Source organism: Myotis yumanensis, unplaced genomic scaffold, assembly GCF_028538775.1.
Source record: "Myotis yumanensis isolate MYYU_CA2020_CCGP unplaced genomic scaffold, mMyoYum1.0.hap1 SCAF_4, whole genome shotgun sequence".
Taxonomy (NCBI): Eukaryota; Metazoa; Chordata; class Mammalia; order Chiroptera; family Vespertilionidae; genus Myotis; species Myotis yumanensis.
Window position 1 is genome coordinate 7,392,966 of NW_027223755.1, and position 12,209 is coordinate 7,405,174.

The window sequence follows — 12,209 nt, forward strand, 5'->3', positions numbered from 1 at the left end:
GGGCAAACCAGCCAGCCCCTACTCATGCACCAGGCCTCTATTCTATAAAGTAAAAGGATAATATGCCTCCCGGCACCAGGATCAGCGGAGCAGCGAGGTTCCTGGCACCGGGATCAGCATGACAGGGGGCAGCGCCCAAACCCCCTGATCGCCCTGCGGCTGTGTGTGTGACAGGGGGCGGGGCCACAACCTCCCTATCTGCCCTGCTCTGTTCATGACAGGGGAAGGTGCCCCAACCCCCAATCAACCCTGCTCTGTGCCTGATAGGGGGGAGCTCCCCAACCCCCTGATTGCCCTACGGCTCTGTGTTTGACAGGGTGCAGCACACCAACCCCCTGATCGGCCCTGCTCTGTGTGTGACAGGGTGCAGCGCCCCAACCCTCACCCCCCCACAGGCCCTGCTCTGTGTGTGACAGGGTAGAGCCATAACCTCTCCATCAGCCCTGCCCCGAGTGTGACAGTGGTGGCACCCCAACCCCTGATCGGCCCTGCTCTGTGGGTGATAGAGGGTGGCGCCCCAACCCCCCTCCACGGGCCTTGCTCTGTGTGTGACAGGGTAGAGCCATAACCTCCCCATTAGCCTTGCCCTGAGTGTGACAGGGTGTAGCACCCCAACCCCCTGATCCGCCCTGCTCTGTGTGTGACAGGGGGTGGTGCCCCAACTCCCCTATCGGCCCTACTCTGTGAGTGACAGGGGGGAGCTCCTCAACCCCCTGATCGGCCCTGCTCTGTGCGTGACAGGGGGGAGCTCCCCAACCCCCTGATCAGCCCTGCTCTGTGCGTGACAGAGGGTGGCACCGCAACCTCCCCATCGACCCTGCCTTGAGTGTGACAGGTGGCGGTGCCCCAACCCCCCAATCGGCCCTACCCTGAGCGTGACTGAGGGTGGCATCGCAACCTCCCGATCCGCCCTGCTCTGTGCATGACGGGGCGGCACCCCAACTCCCCAATGGGCCCTGCTCTGAGCCTGACCAGGGGCTGCACTTAGGGACTGGGCATGCCCTCTGCCACCCGGGAGCAGGCCTAAGCCAGCAGGTCATTATCTCCCGAGGGGTCCCAGACTGCGAGAGGGCACAGGCCGGGCTGGGGTACCCCCCTCCCCCTGCCCCCCGAGTGCACAAATTTTTGTGCACCGGGCCTCTAGTTATAATATAATTGTATATAACTTTATGTTTAAATTATATTTGAATTCTATGAGAATCATCTAACACATATTGAACGCTCAATAAACAGTTAACAAACAAAAGAAAAGGCATCGGATTGTGATCCTCATTAGGAGTGAGAGGCACTTCAATAGGTTCAACAGAGGGCAGTTTGAAACATACTATACTAATTTATTCCAACAGCTCAACCAGAGCACCTAAAATAGATTACAGTCAATTCTCATTACTTGCAGTAGTTATTGTCTATAACAGTGATGGCAAACCTATGACATGCGTGTCAGAGGTGACACTCGAGCTTATTTTTTTGGTTGATTTTTCTTTGTTAAATGGCATTTAAATATATAAAATAAATATCAAAAATATACATCTTTGTTTTACTATGGTTGCAAATATCAAAAAATTTCTATATGTGACACGGCACCAGAGTTAAGTTTGGGTTTTTCAAAATGCTGACACGCCCAGCTCAAAAGGTTCGCCATCACTGGTCTATAAAGTTCTGCAAACACTGAATTATCGAATACAAGGTTAGGTTCCTGAAAGCCTCTGGTCATATATTCATCAACCAGTCAATGCATAACTTTGCTTTTGTGTTTGTGTTTAAGGACAACTTCATATATATAAAATTCATTAATACTGAACTCAAAGTCAACAACACTATAATCCATTCCTGAACAAAGCTTGTCTAACACAGGTGCTCTCTCTGTAAGGCACACCACAGCCTTCTTGCACTAAGGAACACTAGACAGGACCACAGTACTTCAACTTAGGGGCCATTTTAAACAGCAACATCACCAACAAGAAGCACACAAAAAATAAGAAAAACAAAGCATTAAGTAGTCCACAAAAAGAACACTTGATTGCAGTCTGAGAGCTGAAACAAGAAAGCAGAGGATCACCTTGTTCAAATTCTTCGTTGTTGTTTAGTGCAAGTGCCTGTCTGCAAATAATCATGAAAGTGCCATGAGTGAGTGGTCGGGGAAAGGCCAATGAGGGAAAAAGGAGACATATGTAATACTTTAATCAATAAAGAATAAATTTTAAAAAAAAGAAAGTGCCATGAGTACTGACTTTAGGGTCACAAAACAATTTTAGCAAGAAAGTCTGCAAATACAGAAACCATGAATGATGAGAATAAACTGTATTTTCTTAGACAATCAATCTCATAGAAGATTTTGATATAGGCATGAACCATGAGGATTAGTATATTAGAAAATGTACTAGACAGGTAGAGAAAGAATAAAAGTCAGAATTAAAACGAAGGCTCAAAATTCTGCATCAATCTTATCCACCGACATTCTGATACTTCTGTGGTACATTATGTTATTGTTCCCATTCATCAACCTTCCCTGGATCCACAACCTTTGACATGGGATACCATAGTTGCTCTCAATAGAGACCGGACACATTTCTCCACTGCACTGATGTTACCCAGGGCCGTGTGATTTGCTCTGGCCAATGGAATGTTCGTGGACATGATCTAAGCAAAGGCTTGAAATGTGCTTCCAGAGTTGGGGTTCCCTTGTGTCTCTTCCATCACCATGAGAAAAATATGCCCTCACACAGTCCTCTCGTGTAAGGAGGAACGGAAACACACAGAACAGACCTAGACTCTACCTGCAGTTTAAAGCCGAACCCAGCCAGGAGCAGCCAAACCACAGCTATGTTAGCAATTATAAATAAGCCATTAAGTTTTAGAGCCTTATTGTGGCCATAGTTAATATCTAATTACTTATACATTAATTTTAAAATATCATAATCCTACTAAAAATCTTTACATAGAAAAGGTTGATGAGACCCTCTTTCCTTCTTGTCCTACAGCCTAGGACATAGTAGGTTTATAGTAGACTGTGTTTCCAAAGATGGCTGCCTCCATATCTCCCTCCCCACAAGATATTTCAAATGTGACCTTGGCACTCACACATCAATTAGTGGAGTCTATCTCTCCTCCCCCCAAATTTGGACTGTCCCTGTGATGTTACACAAGACTTAAAGCCAGACCTTCCATGTCCATCCTTCATGGAAGCCAGTCATCAAGCACAAAGTCCAACCCCACTAAGTCTATACCACACTGTGAGAAATCTCAAACTAAACATGTGAAAAGTGGGGGTGACCCTCTTCTGTAGCAGGAAACAAATTGCTTGTTCTTGAGAACTTTCCCATCAAGAATTTAGTAGAAGCAGGTATACTTACATCATTTTGATGTTTTTGTTAATGTTTCCAAACAATGTACTTTGAAATCAGAATCACTTCTTATTCATTTTCATATAATTCTCCTGATGCTCTTCATCACACATTAGTGATCAGAAATGAGATGTAATTCCCCAATCCCTGCCCGAAAGACCTGAGTAGGATCTTACTGTAAGTTGAAGGGAGTTTTGCCCTAACTAATGAATTGTGCAAGAATGAACTGCTGTTGGGTTTGACTGATTGTAGATGGGTTGTGGTGTGGTGTAATGAAGGCTATTGAATGCAACTTACAATGCTTAATAATAATCTTGATTCTTTTAGTATTAAAAAAAAAAAGAAAAGTGGGGGTGGGGGGGAGAAGTAGGGGAGAGAAAGAGATGCCATGGGACAGAGCACCCACGTGAACCCATCTGGTTATAAAGCCCTTTTGGACTTTATAACCATCCTAGTGCCCCAGTTGACACAATATGAAGCAGAAGAACTTCTGGTCAATCCACAGAATTGTGAGAAATAATAAACTGTTTAGGTTTAAAACAAGATACTAACTTTTGTGTGAATTACGGCAACTCAAACGAACTGTTAATAAATGTGTGCTGAATTAATTAAATTCACTGAAATAGTCTGTTTGATGCTTACCTTGGTGTTGGCCATGTCCACAATATACTGGTCTCCTTTTATACATTCCATTACTTCAAAACCATCTCTGTCAATCACTTTGGCTTGAGAGCTTCCGGATACAACAAGAATCATGTCTCCTGTGTTACTATACTGCAATGACTTGATCTGATGACTATGCAAAAGAAAAAGAAGTAGTCTGGTAAGACACTGAGCATAATGTTTATACTTTAGCCACAATAAGCACTGTCATAGAAAAAGTCACACAACTGTACAAATTGATAATTCTATAAAATCAGGAACACCATCCTCAAATGCATCCTTGCCACCAGTGGCTACCGTGTTAGTTCTCTCCTCCAACTCTCCACAGGTATCTATTAAAGTCTTCTCTACTCGTTTTACTTTTTTTAATTCTCACAAGAGGATATTTTTCCCATTTATTTTTTTAGAGGGGCTGGGGGGAGAGAGGGAGAGAGGGAGAGGGGGAGAGGGAGAGGGAGAAGGAGGGGGAGGGAGAGGGGGAGAGAGAGAGAGAGAGAGAGAGAGAGAGAAACATTGAAGTGCGAGAGACATATTCATTGATTGCCTCCCCCACCACACCGATGGGGCCAAAGATTGAACCTGCCCTTGAGGTACATGCCCTTGATCAGGAATTGAACCCATGACCCTTCAGTTCACAGGCCAATGCTCTAACCAGCTAGGGCTCTACTCATTTTAAATCTTTAACCCAACCATCTCCCCCTCTTCCAGCTATTGATTCTTCCCACTCTTTCCCAAAAGAAACAAATAAGAACTGCCTCAACTTCCTCCCAGTAATGTTATAAACTTCCTTGTACCTGAACTCTCTTCTTCCTTCTCTTTGATTACAATATTGGAAACGAATCACTTCCCACACGAGGCAAATCTGCTGCCTACATACATGCTGGATTCCATCCTCTCCCATCTCCTCGGGAACGTCTATCGGCTCTCTCCTTCCCTTCAGGTTTGCTGTTCGAACAAGTTTTCACCTCCACCTTTATTTCTCTAGCTCTATAATATCCTTTCTACCCTCACCACTCCACTGAAACTGATCCTGGCATTGTGGCTGTGGTGAATACTGTGGTGTGCCACGCAGATCTACCCCTTCAGGAAGGAAGTACTCATTACCCAGCTCCCAGGACTTGTCCTGCTGATGGCTAACAACGGAATCCTCAGGAATTTCCCCAAGTTGCAGAGAACTCCCTCACCCAAGGTTGCTACCACTCCAAAGCAGCCCATATTCAAGGACTGGCTGACAAGCAGTGAAATGGTCCAAGCTCTCTATTTCCATGTGGGTTATCTGGGAAGGTTAGTCTGGCTTCAGCTCCGCCTGTAGGATCAGTTGAGGCTACTCTTGCAATTAATTACATGGCAGTGCAATTTCTCCATCTTCCTAGTTTCCCTTGCATGTTTTTAAGTCATTATGCAACCCCTACGTGTGGCTTTCAGTCACAAATTTGGAAAGACTATTAAAGTAAACTCCTTAAGTAAAACTTCTTATTCACCTTACTATAAAACAGTCCATAACATTCTTCAGAGATGGCATGCAAACCATCACAGCAGAGCAATCTGAAAGGTATGTTGTACAGGTGCCATGCTCTTCTAAAAGAAATCTCCAAACAAATGTGAATGGAAAGCTAGAGGTTATGCACCTTAAGTAGATATCGATAACAACCCCATAAAGAATTCTGTGGAGAACCAACGTAATGACCAAGGCCCCAAACATAGATGTTCTCTATCAGAAATAAAAATAAACATCTTTGCCCTAATCGGTTTGGCTCAGTGGATAGAGCATCGGCCTGCAGACTCAAGGGTCCCAGGTTCGATTCTGGTCAAGGGCATATACCTTGGTTTCGGGCACATACCCAGTAGGGAGTGTGCAGGAGGCAGCTGATCGATGTTTCTCTCTCATTGATGTTTCTAACTCTCTATCCCTCTCCCTTCCTCTCTGTAGAAAATCAATAAAATATATTTAAATAAATAAACATCTTTCTTTAAGCTGTCTTTATAGCCTGCTTTATGATTTATCTTCACAGGTCAATCTTTAAAAAAAAATAGCACAATCTTAACAAAATTTTAGATCATTTAATCCAATTTACTTTCTAAGTCTATAATTTCAAGGCTGAGAAATAAAGGGGTATTTCAGAAAATAACTTTGTCTTCAGAAAGAGATTATATATAAAATTAAAATGTATGTGGGTCTGGCTAGGTCTCAATAGTATTATTCTTCCTGGTTAGTTACCAAATCCAAATCAGATACTTACAATGAAATGCCTCTCTGCCAGCCACCACTAATTAGACACTGCTGCTCAGAATTTATACTGACCAGCTCTCCTAAAATGTTGAAATTCTAGCTGATCATTTTTGAAATATTTATTCTTCAAGAAGCCACTCGTAATTCTAATTCACAATCCTGCCTCTACTGGCAAAGACCATTCAAACAGAGATCTAGTGGTCTCTGAGGTGAGACTGACAATGTGAAGAATGTCACCACATGCTCAAGTCAAAGTGTCCAGGTGGATGAGAAACAGAAGCTCCCAAACCAGCTGATGAAAAAGGAACCTAGAAAAGCAAAGGTGGAGCTGCCGCCTGGGCCCTTCCTGCCTAAGACAGAAAAACCTCTCCTGGCCTCTCTCACATCCTGGGAAGGAATGACATCCTCAGCAACATTCTGACCAGGGCCCCACATTTAAATATAAGTCCATAAGGAGGCACCAATAAGATAAAAAACTAAATGTTTGATCAAATGTTCCAGTTGTCCATGTATTTATTGCCTCTCAGCTACAAAAGTCAACCTTCACTGCCTGCTCTGAAGAAATGGATGTGGGCCCTTCCAAGATGTTCCCTTTGCCAGTGGGCATGGGTAGAGAGCGCTAGAGAGCAGGGAGGGGGGAGGGCTTTCTTCCTGGTCTGGAGTGCTCCTGCTCCGCCAGGTGGGCGCCGGCACTGCACTCGACTTCCCTGTGCCCAGCTCCTGCTGTCTGTGCAGCGTCTCCACTGCCCAGCTCCTGAAGTGCACGGCAGCCACAGCTGGCAGTACCAGGAGCTTCCCCAGCACCTCTTGTGTGGCTTTTCAGGAGGGGACCCTGGAGGGTCAGGTTTCTGGGAAGTTCTGCTGTCATAACAGCACAGCAAGCACTTTATCATTCAGTGAGCCACAGCCTTGCCCTCTAAAATGACGTCCGGATCTCAGTCTTGAGGCCTCTCCCTTGAAGATTTTATTTCTCTCCCCTAGGGTAGTGGTTGCTCTTTTTAGCTGCTATTCCTATAGTCTTTAGAGTTTTCTTTACTTTTTACTAGCCAACCCCTCAATACCCCAATCCTCTGTTACAGTTAGTAATTCTCTATTATAAACGTTCCCATCCAAATTACTGTGACTTCTCTCTCCTAATCAGACCCGAACTGATATACCAAATTCCAAGCTATTAACTGAAACTGAGAAAAATGTAGGCTGTTTAGTCCAATATTTTTTGTATGTAAACAAACAGATCCACTCTTTGATAATTAGATAGTTCAGACTGCTGAGCCCAAGTCCTGTAAAGCAGGGAGAGAATGAGGCAGTTTGTTCATAGGCATGTCTTTGTTTACAGTTCTCCCATTTGGGGAAGTCTTTATTTTCTTCCCTATGAAAGATCAAGTACTATAAGCGATCATTTTGTTTTTTTCTGGTGAATCATTTTCATTTCCAAAGGGGAAGGAAAATCTAAAATAACAGTGAAATTTAAGATGACATGGCAGTAAAAAGAGTCAGTGGCTCCCTTTCTCTGGCTACCTGCTCTAGCAGATTTTACACTTGGAAGGAAATACAAAATCTCAGTGACCCGCACTAATATTCACTTTACCCTTTTAACTTTATAGGGAAACTCATGTTTCCCTCTGTCTGTGTTTCATGCTCTTTGCCAACATTAAAGTGAAATGTTCAGCATCAAGCTCACCATGCCTGTCCCACTTCACTCCTAATTCTGCTAGCCACAGAGTTAAAAGGACTGGATTAAGAGTTATTAGACACAGTACTAAGGAGAATTAAAGGGGCTTGTTCAAGGGGTGTAGCATCTGCTCCTCAAATTCCTGCCTCAACAACTAAGATTCCGATCAAAGAGGAGCAGGGAAAGCCAATCCTGAAAGTCAACTGGAGTCCTGAGGAAGCAATGTCCTCTAGGGAGTGACTGCCTCCAGGGGAAGGCTTAGCAACATTGGGCAACTCTCTCTGTGAAGTTATTCATGGGGCCAGGGGAGTGCTCGAGTAGAAGTGGAGGGGAATGGAAAGGTGAAGACTGAGGATCCTTTTAAGTAGTTTTTGCTCCGCTAGCAAAACAAGCTGAGACATGCAAGACAGATAAACACAGCTGTCTGGGGCTGTCACTTGGGGCTGTGGAGCCAAGGTGTGAAAAGCACAGCGGAATGTGAGTCCGGAGGCCAGGGACTCCATCCTAGCTGCTAACTGGCTGTGGATGCAAACCAAGCCCTCCGGCACCACGAGCCTCAGTCTCCCCATTTTTCTGGAGAGTCAGTGGATGGGAGCAAACGGCAGCACTGCGCGGAGCTGAGAGTTCATGTGTGAGGGGACAGCTTGGCCGAGTTCTGGTTTCCTCCACTGAAAACCAGGAGGAATCACACGTGTAGGGCTGAGTGGGAAGTGAAACTAGGACACGTACAGGTACCTCGCACAGCACATGAAACAGATAGTTGCTACTATTATTACTTCTGTATTTCCCAGGTCTCCTTGAGACTGAGGGGAGAAATATCGGAATTGGAAACTGAAAGGTAGAAAAGGACCGGAGAGATTAGAAAAACACCTCCCCAAAAGGGTACAAGAGCCTTATGTGAAAATATCCCACAAACCATGAGCTACTGGGTTAGCAGGTCCTCAAAGGAGAAAGGCTGCCCTTGTGGAAACAGTTACCAACTGGGACCACTGGCAGCTGAAAAGGGTGTTCAGTACATGACACGGGGTTGATGGAACAAAGATGTGTCAACCAGGCAGAACCTAGCGACTCGCTGCCCTGAAACAGCATCCGTCAGAGAGGAGACGCCCCTGTGAGGGGCACTCTCAGCCCCTGGAAAATTCCTCAGACCACAGGCACATCCCATGAGCTACAACAGCGGTTCTCAACCTGTGGGTCTCGACCCCTTTGGCGGTCGAACCACCCTTTCACAGGGGTCGCCTAAGACCATCCTGCATATCAGATATTTACATTACAATTCATAACAGTAGCAACATTACAGTTATGAAGTAGCAATGAAAATAATTTTATGGTTGGGTCACAACATGAGGAACTGTATTTAAAGGGTCAGAAGGTTGAGAACCACTGAGCTACAAGATGCTATGTTTAAGAAAGTGAGGAGCTATAACTAGTCAGCCTGTTTAACACCAGGCAAGGAGAGTAAAGTAGCAAGGGGGTTGTAAAGAGGTTCTACAGTAGGGGTCAGCACACTTTTCTTTAAGCAGTTTAAGCTTCGCAGGCCACATACGGTATCTGCCACATATTCTTTGTTGTACTTTGTTTTACATTCCTTTAAAATTGTAAAATTCTTAGTTCAAGTGCCGTACAAATCCATGAACTGGATTTGGCCCTCTGGTGATAATTTGCCAATCACTGTTCTAGAGCATAAAAGACAAATAATATACTTTTAATTAAGTAATGCGCCTGGGAACTTGTAAGAAACACAAGTTCTTGCACCACACTGGATCCAAAGAATCAGAAACTCTAAATGTGGGGTCTAGCTTTTAACATTTTAACAAGCCCTTCAGATGGTTCTATTGCCTATTAAAGCTTCAAAACCACTGAACTATGGTTAAGTTTCACATGGTATGCTATGCAGCATTTAGGAAGAATATAGTATACATGTGATGATATTAAAAATCTCCAAGCAACTACTGCAAAGTGGAAAAGAAAAAACAAATTGTAGCATAACAACCATCCGATAGTATTTATGAAAACAAAATAAAGTATATACTATTCTTTGATAGGTACAGATATTTGTTGATAACTGCATGGAAAAACCTCAATGAATATATACCATAATGAAAACAGTGATTTCACCTAGGAAGGAGATTTAAAATGAAGGTAATCAAGGAAGAGTTTTAGTCTTACCTGCAATGTTTTAATTTCTGTATAAGAAAATAATATGCATTACTTAGTTAAAATGTTTTAAAAAGAGAATGAAATTAAGAGTAACTGTTTTTAAGTGGGTAAAAGAGAATTCTTAAATTGGGTTACCTAAGTAATCCAAAAATTCTTAATATTTTATGAAAAATTTTACTCCATCTATATTTTTTCTGGTATAGAGGATACATCTGAAGGAAGGGTTTGTGATCCCAAGGACTGTGACTCAAACCTACTTAGGTAATTATTGAGAATCCGTGAGGAAACAGAGAAAATAAAAGATGACTAGCAGACTGGATGAGAGAAAATGTGGTACTGATTTTCACTAAGTGGGACAAAGGAAAACATTAGAAACTAGAGATCCACAAATCTAATATTGACGCTGGGCAAAAGTCCAAAACAAATTATTAAACAGACTTCAAAATACCAAAAATGGAAGATGCACCACACAGAAGTTGAGCAACAGTAAAAGAAACGCACATTTTAAAATCTGATTTTCATAATGGCAGATCAAGAAAACATTTAACATCAGTCTCTTTAAGGTGTCCCAGGGGAGTGCGAACAAGGCTAAAAACACTGCAGCACCAGAGTCCTTTGGAGAAATTCATCAGAGGAACCCCAAATTCACACACCATACCTCAGTCTCATCCCTATACTCAGGTCTTCTAGCTCCCCTCCTGAGTGGGGGGTCCTTTGTGTGTGAATGCCTCTTTGACACCCACTTATTCACCATAATGCTGCCTCTTGGATATCAGCCAAATTCTGACATCTGCTACTTCAGGTGAAGAGATGGTCTGAAAACAGCATCCTGTGCTTTTATATCTTTAAGACAGTCTACCAATTCCCTCAAGTTTTCTTGGCAGATGATATAGGAAAAACATAGATGGTGACAAAAAAGTTATGGAAGAATTTAGCTGAGTTATAGGTATGCATGGGCTTCTCATATGGATGAAGAACCTAAGCAAAAAGTTGTGTAACAGATCAATGTCAACATAAAGAAAGGTTTCTAGTGGCATACCAAAGTCTGACTGCCATATTCAACAGTTATCAATAGGATGACAACTTATTGCACATTTATCAAACTAAAAATTGGCCAAAAAAAAAACAACAAACAAACAAGGATCGATCACTAATATGCTGGATGTTGGAATCAAAAATTGAAATAATGTGCTACCAAAATAAAGACAATGAAATTGAACCCCAAAAATGTAAAGACCTATATTGCACTTTTTCCTTTATTTAAAAAAGTTATTGTGAACCCAATTTAATATTATATAATACAGACAGGCACACAAGGAAAATACTAAAAGATCATTTGTGGCCTATAAGGCCTAAAATACTTAATATCAGACCCGTTACAGAAAATTTTGCCAACCCCTGCTCTTGACCCATAAGTCTTTTCTCAAGAATATGTTCTATCTTTGAAATAGAACATATTCTATTAAGTAAACCTTAAATAAACATTCTGTAATGTTAAACTTAAATTGGAACAGGGATACAGATTCACAATTCTGAAACTGCATTACATTTGTACTGGGGTTAAACAAATACACATAGGGATGGGTGGTGGGAGTCAGGTTTCTTACTGTCGGAAAGTTGGAGATTTCCCAGGAGGAAGAAGAGGGAAGGCTAGAATGAACCAATGTGCACTGGATTAGAGTCAGAGACATGAGTATGAATGCCTATGCAGCTTAAAATGATACAAAAGGATACAGAAACAATTACAGACCTAGTGCATGCACAGGTTAGTACCCATGCATATACTTTTAGCTGTGTTGTCTGAAAAGGCCTAAATGCACTGACACCCCCAGAGCAACAAGCACACGAGATCCTAGCTCTTGTTTTCTTATACCATTCTCCTAGGAAATCTGACTGATTCTAGGACTGGGGCAGGAAGAAATATAAGGTGAGTCTGGAGCATCTTATAGTACCAAAAGTAAGGAAGTACTCAAAAAATAAAGAAGCATGTCAAAGAAAGGGACCTAAGAGCCAAACTGAAACAGCTCCCAATGGGCACAACTGACACAACCTGAGCCACACAATAAGTAACTAAATACTGGCATACAACCCAAGGAAGGAAATAAATAGGCAGTAGTCCACACTGGTAGGAAAAAAGTGA

At 42.8% G+C, this 12,209-nt stretch overlaps 1 protein-coding gene across 1 annotated transcript in view; it reads right to left on the minus strand.

Moving 5' to 3' along the window:
- WDR70 (WD repeat domain 70) overlaps positions 1 to 12,209 on the minus strand; it is a 197,018-nt gene that overhangs the window by 147,519 nt on the left and 37,290 nt on the right. The window contains exon 8 of the mRNA XM_070411814.1: positions 3,987 to 4,140. Within this exon, the coding sequence (XP_070267915.1) occupies positions 3,987 to 4,140 (154 nt within the window). The remainder of the gene's footprint in view (positions 1 to 3,986; positions 4,141 to 12,209) is intronic.